The sequence below is a fragment of the Dunckerocampus dactyliophorus genome, chromosome 21, assembly GCF_027744805.1.
Source record: "Dunckerocampus dactyliophorus isolate RoL2022-P2 chromosome 21, RoL_Ddac_1.1, whole genome shotgun sequence".
NCBI classification, from domain to species: domain Eukaryota; kingdom Metazoa; phylum Chordata; class Actinopteri; order Syngnathiformes; family Syngnathidae; genus Dunckerocampus; species Dunckerocampus dactyliophorus.
In genome coordinates, this window is record NC_072839.1 from 9,642,096 (window position 1) to 9,661,293 (window position 19,198).

Sequence of the window (19,198 nt, forward strand, 5' to 3'; positions counted from 1 at the left end):
GGCAGTAACACAATATTATCCAAGGAAATTATAGCACATGTAAATGCAACAATATAATAATGTTCCAGCTTATTACGTTTTAATGTTTGTTATAGCAGGTGCCATTGTAGTTTTTTGTTCTGCCTTTTTTTTTCCTTTTGCGTAAACAAGGCCGTTGATGATTCTAGAGTTCTATCCGCTGTATGCGATCGGAATTTAAAAATGTCAAAAAACAAAAAAAAATGTAATTGTACATTTATTTTTAATTGTTTTTTTTGTTTTTTTTTAATTAGTCTAAGACAGTATTTCCCAACCTATGAGACAAGGCACATGTTTCACATTAAAAAAACCTCATGGCACACCACTAAACAAAACTGTATGGATGGCAATACACAGGTGAATTATGTACATCCTGCCACCAGGTGGAAGAGAATTTCATTGTTCTGCCTGTCACTCTATGTCTCTGGAATATACAGCTGAATAAAGATACATTATTTGTCGAGAATAAATAATGATTTTCTGACCAATAAAGTGACATTTGGATCATTTCCCATGCTGATGTTATAATAATGTGCTGCAGCACAATGGTTGGGAATCACTGGTCTAAAAAATTTGAGCTTGAACGCCCATCACTATTATAAAATAGTGTGTGTGTGTGTGTGTGTGTGTGTGTGTGTGTGTATGCATATGCATTCCTATACTGACTTCATATGTTTTTCCAGCAGCAGAATGGCTCGTTCCTTCTCCTCGAGGTTCCTCTTGAGCGAGGCGATTTCTTTTTGCTTCTCCAGCAGTTCCTTCTGCAGGCGGTAGTTGCTTTCTTCAAGAGTCTCGCAGAAAGCCTTCACAGCGGCAGCAAGGACAAAAGCAAGCAAAAAATAATTGACGCTTAAATTCCAATGTGTGGGCCCAACACAGACTGGACAAAAATCAGATGCAATGAATATCTGAGAATATTCTACCCTGACTGTTTTTCCTCATCTTTTTCCCTTTAGACCTGCATGCATTTTATATATAGGTTTCTTATGTTGGCCTTTGTTCCGTCGTGATTTTGACTTCAATAACCCGCTGTGCTGGAAGTACAGTAAGACCTCTATTTTGGAATATGGCAGTTTTCTGTAAAATGTTTTTTTCGTACACCGTCTTGGTTATTGCATAACACTGCATGTAACAAAGGAGTCGGTTTGCCCTGTACTGTATCATGCCGCAGAATTGAGTGGCACAAACATTGATGACACACTGTCCGTGCATTGTTTATTTACAGTGCGGCTGCTAAATAGCCCGCCATAAATTCAAGAAAGAACTCATCGCAAAGTACAAAGTGACCAATCTCGCCAGTATTTATGGGAAGTTCGCATCAACAATGAGTTCCATTCTGGAAAAGAAAGACGAAATCAAGGAAGTGAAAGGGGTAAAGGTGTTCACGAAACAGATCAGCAGCAACTGAGACCGATGTGATGTTAAATGTTTATCCATTTCAGTGCTTAGTTATAATTATTTTGAAACTACTTGTAATTATTCTCTATAAAATGTATTTTTGTTAATATTTTGGGTGTCTGGAACAGATTTACATTATTTCCTATGGGAAAAATTGGTTCCATTTTCGTCTGACCTTTTGGAACAAGGTACCACTGTATGCCTTTGTTGTTTTTGTTACATGAATAACCCCATGGCTTGGTTATTTCATAGGCCGTTTTCTGTGTGTGACATGAAGTTTACTTCCTCCGAGGCTGGAGCGCAGGTTTTTATTCAGAAGTGAAAAAAATGTGAGGGACAAACATGCAAATAAGAAACAGAGCACACATGTTTTGCTGTACATATAGAGGACCAGAGCATCAGAGTCTTGATGAGATTTTGTTGCCGTCCATTCAACACCATAAGTACAACAACCACAATAACTTAGAACTGAAACGGAAAACTTGGCTTTGAATGTGTTATTCAACTAAATTTTCTCAGTGGTTAAAACATTTGCATATAACATGTGGCTCCGAGCAAACCGGCACCAGAGCTTCACACTGTTCACACGCAAGATTAAGATGGACGTTCTCCGCATAAACATGCATCTCGTGTTGTTGTGCTAAGCAACACGATTAGTCAGGAATTAGAGGGAAAGAGCATAAAACTAGTTTATTATCCAATTGCTGTGTTTTGTGGATTACTTCCCGCTGTGCAGTTCCCAATTGCCCACCTTGTTCTCTCAATCAGTCCCCCATTAAACCAACCACTAATAGGCAATATTGTTGCAGTTTTGTTGTTAATGTAAAGACTAAGGCCATCTCCCCACAAAAATGTTCTTGGGATTTTTCAATAGTTGAATCCAGACGGGAACGGGTCATTGGGTGAAAACCATGTGATACACAAGGAACACCTACGTGTGGCGCTTTAAACAGACACTCAGACAAAACCATGTGACTCACCAAACTATACAAGAATGCATGCACATAAGTCTGTCGTCTTCCGCTTTCCAAGACTCATCTAGACTTACGACAAAGTGAGTCATTTTCAAGTATAAGACCTCATGTCAGTTGAAATATTCACTTATTATGTTGTCTAGTCGCTTAAGCCCATGGCGACGCGTCGGTGACACCATCATTTTCATAAAACAGCCTTTTGGCTTTTCTACATGGAAACGGCAGGCCTGCGTTTTCACATTTTCCCACTCTGGACGCCGTTTTCAAAACAGTTTCGGGGCCGTTTCCGTGTGGATGAAAGTTTGAAATGATAATACTTTGCCGTTTTGACCTGAAAATGTTTCAGTGTGGACAGCCCCTAAATAACAATGGTCCGAAAATGAATCCCTGAGGACAATCTGTCACTCAGACTAAGATCTATAAAAACAGTCGGAAAAGAATTACATAAATACAAGAGATCAATCTCACAGCAACATCAGAGAAATTAAAACAGGAGAGCTTTGTTAAAAGAACATTGTGATGTATTGTGTCTGACGTCCAGGAATATCGCCCCTACTACACCACCCAGACCCAGAGCTGATTTTCCTGTTTACCCCTTTTTCTCAAATTTCAGAAATGGTTGGAAGGACGCGGGCCGCACGGTGATCTAGTGGTTAGCATGTTGGCCACACAGTCACAGTCTGGAGATCGGGAAGACCTGGGTTCGATTCTCCCTTGGACATTTCTGTGTGGAGTTTGCATGTTGTCCCCGTGCGTGCGTGGGTTTTCTCCGTGTTCTCCGGTTTCCTCCCACATTCCAAAAACATGCATGTTAGGTTAACTGGCGACTCAAAATTGTCCATAGGTATGAATGTGAGCATGAATGGTTGTTTGTCTACATTTGCCATGCGATTGGCTGGCGACCAGTCCAGGGTGTACTCTGCCTCTCGCCCGAAGTCAGTTGCGATAGGCTCCAGCATACCACCACGACCCTAATGAGGATAAGCGGCAATCAGCTACAGAGTTAATAAAGTAGTGGTGTTATTGGCTGTTATTTCCTTTTTTTTGCCTTTTTAGGGTATTCATTTGGCAGTTTATGTTATTCCAAATCATGTATGCATTACGTCTTGCACTGTTCAAAATAGTAATTAAATCATGTAATCTGTTGTTGTGATTTACTGGATCGCGCAAAACTATTCTGATCTAAATTGAGATCAATTCGTTCCAGTTTACCTGTTGGACTGCTACTTTTTTCACACCCTACTTTTTTCCTCACACTCAACCCTGTGATTTTTAAGTGATGCAGATACTTGAGTGCAGAGTGCAGTAGTGAATTGGACAAGTGAAGTGGATGCTAATATCAAGTTTTGAAGAGCGATCATGTTTTGATCAGACATGATCAGGTATACCTGTAAAGTTACGACAGCTTCTGCTTCTGATGATAAAATGCGATGAAAAAAAACGTCTCGCGCCTCATCATCAATGCTAACAAGTGACGCTGGGAACATGGAGTGGAGGTAAGATTTCAAGGTTTTTAGTGTGTCAAAAAATCCACTATCACCAACAGGTTCCGACAACTGCACAATGAGGACAGCTGAAGCGAATGAGCTACTTTCCCTCGAGACGAAGAGAGCAACAACGAAAGAGACAGTGTGTGAAAAAGGAAGATCAATTCTCAATCAATTCTGATGCTGAAGAAGACGCCTTTAGGGGTTTTAGTTCCCAGGAGGAGGATGACGACAGCAATGAATGGCTTTTCTGGTCGGCTACTGTTTGGCCATTTTTCAAAAAAATATTTCATTAAAAGTTAAAAAATCTTTCTCTGTACTAAATATCCCATGTTACAGTGCGGCCAATAGCCCAGAAATTTTGGTATGTTACTCATATATTGGTATGCTATATGATGATGGGCTAAAATATCTTATCTAATTTTCTGATCACCATTTTTAAGTTGTGATCAAACAATCCAGTTAAAATGTTCAACAATTTTATAATCCAACCTGGTTTGTTAGTAAAACAATCAATCTATGTGCTGGTGAAAATTGTTATTCTCATGGGGAAATTAATTACATGAGTCATCATCATTAAATGCCTGTTTTGCTTAACCTCACAGTTTCTATTCAGGCCAACCATAATTATCACCTTTTTCACAACAAACTTTTTCTTTGATACATTTTATAGCCGGGTACAGATAGAGCTGCTGAAGGTGAGAATTCATGAATCAAACTTCCAGAGAGGCAGAGGATTTCAATGTTTGAGTCATTGAGAAGATGGTACTTGCTCACTCTTTGTGAGTGTGTATATTTAGATGACTTTTGGTTTACACTTTGGGTCCCCTATCCCCTATAAAGTGGAATCCGCGAAGAAGCCAACCTAATTTTTTTTACAATTATTATATATATTTTAAGGCTGTACAATCCCTCACCATACACTCTAGACACTTCATTTTCTCATATTTCTCTCTTTTAAAACACTCTCAAAGTTCAAATTTCATTTGAATTTTGATGATCAACCTACTAGGTTGGACACAAGAAATGATTATGTGACGCGTATTTCACTCCTCTGACCGCGCCTCTTCCTGGTGCCGTTCAGCTGCAGCGTTTTTGTATCCTTGTTAAAATGGTTAATGGCGCCCTAAAGCCGGTTAGCTTCTAGTGTTTATTGGAGGTTAGCAAGCAGCTCACACAGTTGGCTAGTTTGCTAGCGACCACTGACAACAGGAAACGGCACCAAGGAGATGATTGACAATAGTCTACAGCCTATTACATTTGTGTGCATTACGGTTATTGTCATTCTGTTCACTAGCATGTTTAACAATTTCACTACTACTATTACTACTAATATGTATGACTGCTTCGATGCAGTATTATTACTGTGGTTGTTGATATTATGTTGTCCTCTCCATCATGGTCTCTATGGCCATCACAGACATTTACTGCCATTGATGTAGTCCTGTTTGTTTCTGTTGTTTTGTTATTGTTGTCGTAATTGTTGTTGTTGCTGTTGTTCTACTATGTTGTCCTCCTCATGTCCCCGCACTTCCCCTTGTTTTTTTTTCCTCTTCTTCTCTATCCCCTCCTGCTCCGGCCCGGCCGATCCACATTTGCATAACAACAAACATCGAATAAGGTCAAATAAATTCTATATAACAGGGGAGGAGTATTTCACATTTTTCCCTGGCAGAGCAAATCTGTTGAGCACGTAAGGGCATTTAGATAAACATTACCATCTGCCCTAACGGCTGGACAGGACAAAAAAAACAACAAAAAAAACAATCGTCTACAGCCAATCAAGATGCAGCAGAACATAATACGCGGGTTCTCCCTTAGCCAATCAGGACTGTTGTGGCTGTACCGGCACATAAACACATACTGAGAGAGGTGGAGGGACGACATCTTTCCTCCAGCTGCACACGTCTTCAACTCTCACATGAGTATACAACACCCTCTATTGGTAGCAGTAGTAAATACAATAACAGACACAACAAAGCACCGATCAATCGTTCTAATACACCACAAGGACGCAGAACACACTTAAAAAAAAAATTTAAATCCGCAAAAACGCGAGTCTGGGAAAGGTGAACTGCAATGTAGCGAGTGAACACGGTACAGGTACAACACAATCAGTAGGAATCACAATATAGGAAGACTATTCCAGATTCAGCTGTTGAAAAGTAAATCAGTACTGGCACAATTAGGCATACTTGTACTGCATGACTAAGGAAAAAAAAAAAGAGGTTGAAAACAAATATAATTCTGATGACGACATGAATTACTAAAGGTTAGTAAATCCCCAGTATTGGCGAGACTTACGGAATTGAAACACCCATAAACATGTCTATTTGACACTAAAAAAAGCTTAGATTATGTCGCTGCATCAAAATTTTGCCCAACAATTCTATTTATATTAAGAAAAAAAATATTTTTTACGTCCCTCTTGCAACACAAGCAACACAATACCTCTCTGAATAAAAGTTAGCACCCATTTTCATAGATCTTTTCACTAAGTAGATGAAAAAACAATACCGCAAAACCACAGAAACACAGAAACATCTGCAGGCACACACACACTTACCCTGCTTTCCTCCAAACTGTCGAAGGGCCCTGGCGGCTCATCCAGACATAAAAACTCTCTCACTGCCTGGCTGTCAAACAAAGAGATTGATATGTGGGGAAGTTATTTTGCAAGCCACTGTTTAGACCTGATGAAGAGGCAAGAAATGTTTGATGTCACATACCAGTTGGCAATGTCTTTGTGTGCAACTAGGTTTTGCAAAAAGGCCTGCAGTCCCAACTGTCTGTCTTCCAGGAAGTCGCTGTCATAGTTGTCTTTAAACCACCGTTTTGGAGGCAGTGAAAGCCGAAATCCAGGAAACATCTCCTTTAACTGGCCACACACAAACATACGCATACATGAGATATGTACTCATACATTGACAACCACTGAAACGACCCACCTGCACACAAGAAATGAACAAACAATTACACAGAAGGAAACAATAAATACATCATAAAACATTTCATGTTGGCCTGGAGTAACCATTCCCCAATTCATTGCCTTATCCTTTTTCTTCTAATCTTCTTTGCTTTTGCTGCAGTTTTGATTGACCAAGAGTGTTCTTTAAATTTACAGCGGGTGTGTGGTTTGTGTCAACTCGCACATTTTAAGAGCAGCAGCTTCGCATTACAAAGATGACATTTAAAAACATGTTTTGTTTTTATTTGCACAAGAAATTACTGTCATCATCCCCCAAAGTCTGGATCGTGCAAATAAACGCCTAAATAAAAACAACAATGAAACAACCCACATGCGCACACGGCCAAAACGCATGAAAACAATTACACAAGTATCAACATCTGACAGCAACAACACAGAAGTAACCAATAAATAATAAAAACTACAGATGACATTTTTACCAAATGCAGGTAACCTGGACATGCTCTACGAGCCAGCATTGTCAGTTTTCATATTGTAATGCAGTGCTTCTCAAATAGTAATAATAATAAATAATAAAATATCCTGGGGGGGACGCGTTGACAGGGAGGACTTTCACTTTGATTGCAGACCTGCCAACATGTATGAATTTCTTGTACTTAGCAAGCAATTTGACTCTTGAATACGCTTGTATGCTTCACTGCTCTCCATTTTGTTGCATTTCGCTGGTTTCGGTTTCGAGCTCAGTCTGTACAGCACAGATAAATGGTATTTGGTATCAATGGTATTCCACATCTGAGCAGCCTGAAAACATTTCTGTCCCCCAGTGAGGGCATGACAGAAAATAATTGAGAACCACTGTTCTAATGTACCACCATATTTACACCATATGGACCGGTAATGCTGTAGACCAGGGCTTCCCAAACTTTTCCACAGTCCCGTACCCCTTCAAACATTTGACCTGAAGCAATGTAAGCCCTATTCCTGTACACTTAAAAAACAAACCAGTGTCTATAAGCACACAATAAAACCACCTATTTTATACATTTAATTCATTATTATAGAATTGTTATTTTTTGTCATTATTTAGTTATATTATTTTATTGAAATATTAAATCTGGCCTTAATTATTCCTAAAAAAAAATCCCATGTCTTATTTTTTAACTGCACATGTACTAGAGTCTATAATAGAGTAAATAGTCCTTCAACTATTTACAGGCGCTTGTCAGGTTAGGTTGATAACCTCTGAATCAAAGAGAGATAGCATCATATTACTACTCACACCAGTTGTATCTTGAAGCAACAATAGCGCTAACATACCAGTGGTCTCTCCGGTCTTCTCTCCTTACAGTGACTTCAGGCGTGTCTTTTTTGTGGCGCACTAAATTTACGAATTACTTTCCTGCCTGCAAAAACCACCGAGCATCATATAATGCATGTCAGAGGTATGTCACATAGGTATCAAACAAGTCAATGTTGCATCATATTATATCAGGGATTTGAAAGACATGCATTTTTAGCATCATACTCTTTGATGAATACAAGTACAGTCATGTGATGCTTATTTTTAACAATATATGCTCAAATTAACCGAAGTCGACCCTACAGAAATCACAGGCTCATTGCCTGTAAGCTCTCATTTACCACACAATATAAAATACATCTTCAAGACTAAACACTCTTAATGCACAAACTAATTGTCAAACTTAACCCATTTGTTCATAAAACGCACAATGAACAACCTTGTGTCTGTCTGCGTTCTTCTGCACTGTCAGGCATTGTTCATGAGGCGTTCAAGCGCACTGCGTAACTTTTGAGTATTAGGCTTTCAGACACGAGTTCTTAATTTTTTATTCACATAACCCCATGAAAATTTGCGTCAATTTGCTATAGGCTATGTTTGTGGTGTGTGTTGTTTGGGTCGATGCATATATTTCAGTGGCGTAAGGCTTGCAATGCCAATATATGCGAACTGTCCTGTAGTTACGCAATTCCTAATTACAACATGATTCACATTTGACAGAGGCCTGATGCCGATTTCGATTTCAGCATATCTGATTTCATGCGTTTCTGGGAGAAACCCAGATGTGACTTGTGTTACGCGAACCATGTAGTATAACATCCAGCCTAATTTGTTCACAGCAAGAGCAGAAACAATGCTGCTCCATAAACTGTAAACTTTATTTATGACTCATTTGTGTTTCAAAAATTTCACAAGCTAAAAAAAAAAAAAAAAAAAAAAGAGCAAAAGGTTCACTTTCCAAGATATTTTTCCAGGTTGCTTGAAATAAGTGCACTGTGTGAGTTATGGGCACACTTCCCAGAGGCGGAGGTAGTGCCATGATTTACTGGCACTTGGTTGGATGTGTGTGTGAAAACGACCATGGCCACACTTTTTTTGCATTGCGGATAGTTTTTACTTTATAAATGCAAGTAAAGTAAGTTGCTTTCGCTTGCGGGGTGGGTCATCTGCATTGCTTCTCACTTGCACGTCCATCACCATGTAGCTTTTTACAGAACAAAGCACCAAGGTTAAGGCAAACATGTATGATAGTTGTTGGGCTGATTAGTTAGTACCGGTAAAGTGACTTAAAAACCTTCAGGGTCAACCCATTCCTCAGAGTGAAGCCCTTCAAGCAGGCTTTATAAATTGCCAAGTATACTGTCATACTTCATGTGATAATGTAGTACACCGCAAAAGCAATTTTCACCTCTTCGTCAACTCACAATCAGCTCTGGGTATTCGCTTTGTAAATTATGTCAGAAGTGACAAACCAACTCATACCACATGTTAAAGTCAATGACTAAAGCTTTCCAAATCTGTAATCATTATGTCAAAATAAAGATGTTCTAACACAAAGTAAAAACACATGGATATTTTAACACAGACAAGACGTGTCAAGTGAAATATTCAGGGTACTTTAGCAACATACCAAACCACAGCTAATAGCTGAGCAGCTGGTCGTGGTCAAGAGGTAAACAAACTTCAAAAGGTTGGTTGCTCCTCTTCTATTTCTTTTCCAGCAATGATCAAATAAGTGACAAGGAGGCTCTTACTGCTGCCCATTATTGCAATTTCTACCTTGATGTTCCAGCTTCAGCTCTGTTGTCCATTCATGCGATGTGCCATCACCACTTGTGTCAGTCGCTGTTATAGTGTCTTACAACAAATAGTAAAGTTAATTATATAGGCAAGCTGCATGTTATCTTTTCCCTCAGCCAAGGGAGAAATGGCCTCCATTTATGGCACTGAGCCATCGCCTCAATGAAAACGAATTTGAAATTAAATGACCTCTTAAAACGTCTTCCTAATGTACTGCATAACTGTCACTTGGTTAAATGAGATGCTCTGCACAAGCTCAACTTCACAGGGGTCCGGGGGGAAACAAATATGGTGGTCTTTAGCGATTTAACAATGCTAGCAGGATATGCACAGCAGATGAGAGAGTTATTGCGCAGGAAACTGCTGAAACTTCAATCTGACAGAAAAACTCCCACCAATTGTAACTAAGCTATAGTTCACATGGGACAAAACCGCTGTTTTTCATCAGGACACACATAAAATGAGTGTTATTAAAATGCGTGCGATTATCAGTTGTCCACTTTCATTAATTGAACATTAGTATTTTAGGTAAACATTTTTAGAAGACACAAGCATGTCCTTATTTTGTGCCAGGAACACCAATCTGTCAGATGCATCAAGCTTAGCAACTGACTTCCTTGTACATTTGTGGTAGAGCTCGTCGTGCTTGGACATCCCGAGTCCATTGCTTTCAGCAGGTTTTTAAAGCTGTTTTTTTCCACTGTTGCAACAGGGACCGTATCTTTCGCAATGTGATAGGACGCTGCTTTAGTAATAGCACACCACTTTGAAGTTTCTCTTTCATGAGGAACACAACAACAGGAAAAAGAAGCAAGCAGTGAGCTTTGTGTTGTGGCAGGTGTTGTGCAGGCAGAGTGCAGCTTGACAGACACAGAGGATAAAACACTGACAGAGGATATTTACATATTTAAATTTTAAAAAGTATTAATCAATTACCAAAATGGTTGTCGATTAATTGGGGAATCAATTAACCATTGATTAATCAATTGTTGCAGCTGTAATTATCATTAAATACTATGTTTCTGGCCCCATTGACATTTCGCCACACCACAACAGCTAGCTACTAGCCGGCTAATGACTAGCTTCACCACACACAAGGCCGCGGAGCATCAGCGCCATGCTCGCAATGCCTTAGACCACTACCAAAAAGGTAACGCTACATATTGGAGCTGCCACCACTGCTGCTGTGTTTTTATTTCTGAGTTTGGAAAAGTTAACACTGCATGTAGGCGTTCGTTTCCATGTTGCCATGTGAAATCATTTGCGCTCCGGTAATGCTTAAAAGCAAGTCAGTTTAAAGTGAACGCTGCGCACAACAATCCACTTGTTCATAGTGACCAAAATGTAATACATTTAGACATTTATTAGACAATATATACATTTATTTGTTCAGTCTGTTCTTTTAAACCACAATTGGTAACATCTGCTAGCCGGTGGTGAAAGAGACGAAGAGGGACACCTTTAATAATTTACGAGATGTTTCGCAACCAAGAAACGTCGTAACATGTGGACGGCCTGTAATTGCCCATAGGTATGAATGTGAGTGTGAAAGGTTTGTGCCCTTTAATTGACCGTCGACCAGTCCAAGGTGCACCCCGCCTCTCCCCAAAGTCAACTGAGACAGGCTTCAGCTCGCCCTTGACCCTGCACAGCTTTGTAGCACTCCCTGATTTATGCAGCAAGGTAAACTTTGATTCTTTTCCTGTGATGACCTGATTTTAAGCCTAGTTTATTTAATCCACCGTTTATTGTGCTGCTATACGTAATTGCCCGTTTGCATGCTATATGTCTGTCCTACATAAACACAGTGATTGGTCCTTTACTTGCAAACCAGATACATACAGAATACAAAAGAAGTTTTCTTCAAGTTACCACAACTTTGGAGCTGTCACTTTTTTTTTTTTTTGCTGACATCACAGTAGGTGCTTCGATGGCATCTACTTGTTTTCATACGCAAGGCATATCCAAGCAATGTGCATTGACTTAAGACGGCAGCCATGATGAACTGGCGCTGGCCAACACAGCATGAGGAGGCTATTGAATTACAATTACCAGGTGACAAAGTTCACCTTTAAGCAAGACAGCCCAGTCAAAAAAAATGAGGGCTGCCGTAAATGTGTTTTAACTAAAGCAGGGGTTTCAAAGTGTGAAGCGGCTAGACGCAAACTGACTACATTGAAAGGAAACAGTATTTACTGATAAGAAAAGCATTGAAATTTGAAGAAATATCTTGACAACCTCTGATCTACTGCATTATATGCTACAGTAAGAATTTTCAAATGTTGGGTGGAAGGCCTATGCCCACACTTCCCCAACAAGATGTTACCCAGCATGCTCTGCGTCTTAGAATTTTGTATAAAATTGTGCATGTATATTAGTGTGTAAGCGTTTATTTCAATACCCACATAGTCTGTGTGGTGCACTTACACACTGTGTGTTCCACTTGTTGTGCTGTGTTGTGTTGTGTTGTGTTACTCCCGTCTTTCACCAAAAAGTTCCGTTCTTTAGTAATCAGCAGTAGAACATAGGTACGTTTCAGGAAAATATTCTGAATAGAAAAGGGAGAAAACCTGCTTTTTGTGAAAAGATACACTTCAAGCATAACTTTCACTTTGACACAAATATTTTTTGCTTTTGCGACAGCTGAGATATCTAAACAACTATGCCAACATAAACAACACAAAAAAGGGTTGTTTTACATCAAAACAATTTATTTACAAACAACAAACGCGTGTGTGCGTGCGCATGCGTTAAAATTTCCCTACTATGCTAAACCTTCGGCACGCTACACTCCTCCGCACTCTCTCACTTCCTCCTTCCTGTCGTGTGTGATTGTTCCATTGAAATAATCCCTGCCAAAAATCTGATCAAATGCACCTCTGCCACTTTGTGGCCATTTTTATGCCTTAAAAGTGCTCTAAAATGTTAATGCATTAGTGGAGAGTTGCATCATCACTTCTTTTTACCTCTTGCGCAAAAAAAAACAAACCCATAAAAGACATATAAATATGTTGTTGGGATTGGGCGTTTGGGATTCTAAAAACGTCTTTGGTATTTGAAAGAGTTAAGGGTGTTTCAATAAAACCTAGGTCACAACCGGTCATATGGGGGCCTACGGTGCATGTGACGAGCTTAATGTGCTGATTTTTGAGTGGTAGACTGGCCGCAGAGGTTCTTTGTCATGTCAAACACACTGTACGGGCGCCTACGTTATTTTTAGGTTGCAAGGTTGCAGGTTTTTTAGGTTGTGCGTCTGTGTGTCTTTCGTACGTTTTGCTGGTGTCAGGTTCGGGCAAAATGTTGTAGCTGTTTGGTGATTTGGAGGAAGGCCCACCATGTTAGACCTTGAAACCCCCTGGACTGACGTACTCGTACGACACCTCCAGGGAGGCACTTCGAAAAAAATATGCAGTCTTTCCCTCTTCCGAGAACACTCCTTTTTTCCATTCATCTTAAGAACATGAATGTACAATGTACTGGGCTCTGTACACACTGATGAAGACATACATCCCAAAATATATATCCATTTTCAGCGGGTCACTTCATAGGAGCTGGAGAAAGTGTTTTTTAGTATATTGTGACGACCTGGAGTTGCGTGTCTTAAGCTTTAACAAAGTGCAGACATCAACACAGATGCCTATCTAACTGGTTGTGCTAACAATACCGAAACAGGAAGTCAACACAAATGGAACACACAAGGCGAATGCACCACACGAACTACGCAGATATCAAAATAACGCTTACACACATGCAAAACTAACCGCATTGACAACCCGCGAGGCATGCTGTGACACCCGGGTGAGGACAAATAACAACAGAAAACATCATCAAAGCATGAAGCTTCATCAGAAGAAAAGTTGCATTTGTCCAACGAGTCTATAATACAGTGTTCCCTCGTTTATCGCGGGGGATAGGTTCCTAAAATAGCCCGTAATAAGTGAACTCTGCAAAGTAGCCAACTATATTTTTGTACAATTATTATACATGTTTTAAGGCTGTACAGTCCCTCACCATACACTTTTCTGAGACAGGCATTAGCATTTGATTACATTTCTCTCTTGTTTTAACACTCTCAATGTTCAAATTTCGTTTGAATTTAAACAATCAACTTCCGAGATTGGACACAAGAAATTAAGTGACTTACGCATATTTCACTCCTCTGATCGTGGCTTGTCCTGGCGCCCTTAGGCTGTAGCGTTTTTGTATCCTTGTTAAAAACACCTTCCTCCTCATCGTCCTCCAATAAGATTCATTTACAGTATTCCAGGCGCCCTACGGCCACGTAACCTCTGCCTTCATTCAGCATGTATGACCGCTAGCACAACAGGAAACAGGCAGTCCTGCACGGAGATTGATTGACAATGGTCTACGGCCAATAAGAACGCAGAACACAATGGACGGGTTATCCCTTAGCCAATCAGGACTGTTGTGGCTCTACATTTACTGAGAAGAACTGGACAGTCTGGACACGTCTTCAACTCTCACATGAGTATACAGCAGCCTCTACTGGTAGCAGTAATAAATACAGTAACAGACACATGCAACAGAGCACCGATAGACAATAGTTCCCTCTAATTACGCACGTACATATGCGTGTTCATACGCTGTTAAAAAATTCAGCAAAAGGGAGAGTCTGAAAGGTGAACCGCGATGTAGCAAGGGAACACTGTATAGGGTATTTACAGTTATCCAGCACATTGCGACTACATGTGTGGAAAAATTGTATGAATTCTCTTTGTTTCAGTCTCTTAATCGTGACCAAACTATCCTTCCTCTAGCTACATGAGAGACCTGCTCCCCAGTTCATTTGGGGCGCTTGGACCGTTTGGAAAGAGTGGACTTCTTTGTAATCACTTACACTGCGCTACCCAAAACAAAAGGCGCGCAGGCTGGAAAAACAATGGTCCGATTCAAGTCTAAGCCATTAGAGGATACCAGACGACCAACTTGATCTCCACATGGCCATTACTGTACAGAATGTTCATCCAAGCTTGAGCAAACGTGCAACGATAACGCACCTTGTCGTTGAGTCTGGAGAAGTCTGTGTACCTCCTGAAAACGACCCAGCTCTCATCTGTAGTTTTTCTGACCAGGATCTTATAAACCTGCAGCACACATGACAGTAGAATAGGTTGTGATAATACATTACATTACATGACAAATATGGAGACATGTTGAATCAGATTTCCCTTTATGGGGGTCAAAGTCACACAAAATTTCAGAGTTTGAACCATCGTCATGCATGAAGGCGCTCTTGATGACCGTGTACTGTACAAAACCTCAATGAACCTCAAGTTTAGCAAGCATGCGGGTTATTCTGGATGTTTTACTTCTTCTTTGGTGTTTTTTTGCATTTATCCCAAGACCAGTCTTGACTGTCTGAAGGAAGCACTAAAGCAGAGGTGTCCAGCGAGGGCCACAGAGTGAAAAATGAAATGATGCAAGGGCCACTTTGCTATTTTGTAGAGCAACGCATGTAGATATGCTAAGAAGTTGTATATATATTTCAAGAAAAAACTGCATCTAAATTTTGTGATATACTGCAGGTAAAAAGCCCATTATTAGTATGAACTTCGGCCTTTGCTCTTTTTTCCCCTTTTTTTTCCCCAAATATGCCAACTTTTCCCATAATTATTTGTTTTGCTTGTTTCTAATATTACAATTTTAAAAAAAATAACATATTTTTCTTTAATATTTCAATTCCATGCTACTAAAATTATTTTTCTTCATAATATGAGTTTATTCTTGCACAAGTTTTTTTCTCATTAGAATAAACATTTTTTTCCTCTTAATATTTTGACTTTATTCTTAGAAATTACGGCAGTCCCCCCCCATTTCCACTCGTTTGCTGTTTTAAATTTTCCAACTACTTCAACTGTCTTCTTGTTAATGTTCTTGTCCGAATTATGACTTTATTCCCGTCATATTTGGACTTTATTCACGTAACGTAACTTTTTCCTCAACCAAATTTTATTACTAATTAATAAGAATTGTATCAAATTAATCCAAATTACAACTTTGTTCATTGTTTTGTTTGTTTCTTATAGTATTACGACTTAAAATAACATCTTAATAACGTCTTTATGTGTTATGACGGTTTGACCTTGGCATACCATTAATTCTCCTTCATTCATTCCCACGGTCGGCTGTCTACCTTCTTGAAACTGTTTTACCTCCGAGGTTCCACAGTACGAACACTCAGACTCAAACCAACTGACCAATAACCTCACCTCACAAAATGTCATTAGATTATGGAAAGGATTGAGTACCTGGGGATAATCCATGCAAGCGAAATTATCGTATATAATTCAGTGTTTCCCCGACGCAACAAATTAGACACGCAAATTCCAAATAAAGACGCGTCCTTTACTTCACGCCATCGATACATGACCTTTTTGAGGATGCGGCAGGAAAACACTGATATACAGTACCAGGTTTATTAAAAGTAAGTGACTAATGCGCTGGTTGTGTACCGTGAACTTTGCCCTCTCCTCCATGACCTCGTAGCCGAGCACTGTTGGGGTGATTGGCCTCTCCGCTCCTCCTCCTCCCTGTTGGCTCCCTACAGGATCCGACACAGAGCGAGGGCAACTTGGAAACTCCAAGGAGCGCTCAAGAGTCCCATTCACCCTCGTCTGCAACACCGGGCTCCGGAGAGGCGGTGGCGTCTGGCTCCGGCCGCCTCTGTCCATGCCACGGGACTGGCGTGGGGAACTTCCACATCTTCTTCCATGCTCGTCCACGGTGGAACTGGTTATTGGGGATAAGGACGCCGAGCTGCTGGAGACGCTTCCCAGCGAGGAAGCCCGCTGTGGCCGTCGCAGCTTCTTGCTACCGCTTGATGAGGCTCTGTCGAAGGGCACAGGGACAGGCACAAAGGGCGATGCCATCCTTTTGATATTATCTACTCCTGACCCGCCACCGCCGTGGAATTCGGTGGCTTGCTTCTGCGGTGCTGACTGACGCAGGAGCCGGTCACCAATCCTTCAAATCTGAGCTGGGCTGGTGAAGATGCTCAACACCCTGGACACAAAGTCACAAAACACTTCTTACATACATCATCCATCACCATCCCTTCAAGGTTCCTTTAAATACAGATGACATAACCCAAGGTCACATTTCAGTTGTCATCAATTATTGTTGTGAATCATAATTCAAGTGGTAGGAGCGATAAGTAAAAACTTGACCATTTGGAATCTTTTTTTTCTTTTTTAATGAAGTCAATGAATCATTCTTTAAGCACATCCTCCACCAGTGATGGAAATTTCGGCGTTTTTTTAGGCTCGGCTCACTAAAAAGAACCAGCTCTTTCGCCTCCCACGTGGCTCCTCAGATTTTTTTTTGTCGTCTTAAATTAATTTATTACCGAATGACATGTATTGTGTGAAATGAATTACTAATGTAAAAAAAAATACATGATATCAAATGTTTATTATTTAAATTGATTTATTTAAACATCAATGAACAGCTACAAAAAAATATTATAATATAATGTTATATTATAATATACAAAAAAGACCCATCTCAATGGACAAATTAGGTCAAATCTCTTCATGTGAATTTCTCACGAACGAATCGGCTTTAAGAGCACTACAGTTCAACCCCGCCTCCCCGCCCTGCTCAGTGTGGGCACGGAGACGCGGTCACACATCTTGACCGATGACATTTGCCTTTAACAGGAAAAAAAGACGAGGAAAAAAACGAATCGGCTCCCAATCCCAACGACACGAGCCGTCTCTGAGACCCGATTCGTTCACGACCGACACATCACTAGTCTATACGTATACCAGGACAGGAATTGAAACATGGCGTACTTAGGGTGATTTTTGACAGTGCAGTGCCGTCCCAAATCCATTACCGTCGTTGCACACTTCCCAAATATGACGCCTGCAATATGTATCGGCCTCTTCTCTCCTTTTAAATTGTGAATTGCAACCACTCGAGTTAGTCCCACCCCTTCCGCTCGTAGCGGTGATTGACGATAACAAGTGTCCATCACTTCGCACTCACCATTTGGGCGTGGTGAGTGCAACATCCGGGTACTGACAGCGCACTACATTGTGGCATACTGGACTTCTCAGCGTGAACGCACTTATACACTCACAATGCTACGTGTAAGTAGGGAAGTGCGCGAATTGAGACACGCGGCATTTCGAAGAGACAGTTAAAGTTAACATGACGAAAAATATGAAAAAAAGAAGATAGGACACCTTAATAACAGCTTGGATGAAGACGCCTCCATGACGACTATTTTGGATGAGTAGCACTTAGCATGAGTATGGATGATGTGTATCTAATGACGGCATATGATTACACCCCCAAATAACAACATAATGTAATGCCTTCTTAGTTACTTGCTGGCTTCTGTTCATTCTTGAGTGCAACTCATGGACGCTGATAACGCTGCATGCAAGCTAGCAAGTGCCACTAGTGTCCATAATATAGTTCATCTTAAATGATGACAGCTTGGGAGTCGTGTAACGTTATATACTCAAGGCCAATGAGGAAAAAACTATTTATACTGTTTGCATTGAGGATGTTTAGGTCACATTACCAGGATAGCGAGTAAGCTAGCCAAATGTGGACACACAATGAAAAAATAAAATGACACACACTCACTTGCGACTTACCGTAAGTTCAGTGTCATTCCCCTTCAAGACGAACACGTAATTATACAAATACAGTCCTACGTGCGATTGTCTTGTTGCTGTTTGTCCCATTTCACCAAGTCATTAGCTGTGCCCATGTTAGCATGCTAGAAGAGCAGTCCATCACAGCAGCAGTATGAACACACACCACCAGAGGGCGCTGGAAACACACGACCTAAATTGCTTTTGACTTCTCAGTGGCAAACTACGGTGGCCGACAGGGGGCAAAGGCGCAGTGACTTTCCAACCATAAAATACTGAATAGCAGTATGTACAACACATAGGTACAGGTTTCTGGGGGTTCACTTTGACACAATACTAAATTGACCACAATATATTACCAATGTCATAGGGAAATGCACAAAAGAGTAACAAATGTTATGAGAGCTTTGTAGAGGGTGGTTGAATCCATGTAAATACCGATGTTATCGATACCAGGGTGGTGTTGGTATGGGATTGATATCGTGTGGCGATAGCAATAATTTTTTTGGTCTTATATATTTATTTCACAAATATCTGTGCTTTTTGTTGTGTTGTTCAAATATATTGTATATATATATTGTAATATTGTTTATGGAATAAGTTATTGGACACAGGAAGGCTTTGGAATGAGAGCCAATTGTTTAGTTATTTTGTACTATTGA

At 40.3% G+C, this 19,198-nt stretch overlaps 1 protein-coding gene across 2 annotated transcripts in view; it reads right to left on the reverse strand.

The window, feature by feature from the left end:
* Nucleotides 1-18,861, reverse strand: part of snx16 (sorting nexin 16) — a 70,559-nt gene extending 51,698 nt beyond the window's left edge. The window contains exons 1-6 of one of the 2 annotated variants that reach the window (XM_054765346.1): nt 18,537-18,861; nt 16,380-16,929; nt 14,925-15,011; nt 6,607-6,755; nt 6,444-6,513; nt 685-821 (exon numbers count right to left, since the gene is read on the reverse strand). In XM_054765346.1, the coding sequence (XP_054621321.1) occupies nt 685-821; nt 6,444-6,513; nt 6,607-6,755; nt 14,925-15,011; nt 16,380-16,796 (860 nt within the window). In that variant the 5' untranslated portion in view covers nt 16,797-16,929; nt 18,537-18,861. The remainder of the gene's footprint in view (nt 1-684; nt 822-6,443; nt 6,514-6,606; nt 6,756-14,924; nt 15,012-16,379; nt 16,930-18,536) is intronic. The other variant, XM_054765347.1, reaches the window with a different exon arrangement.
* Nucleotides 18,862-19,198: the final 337 nt, after the last annotated feature.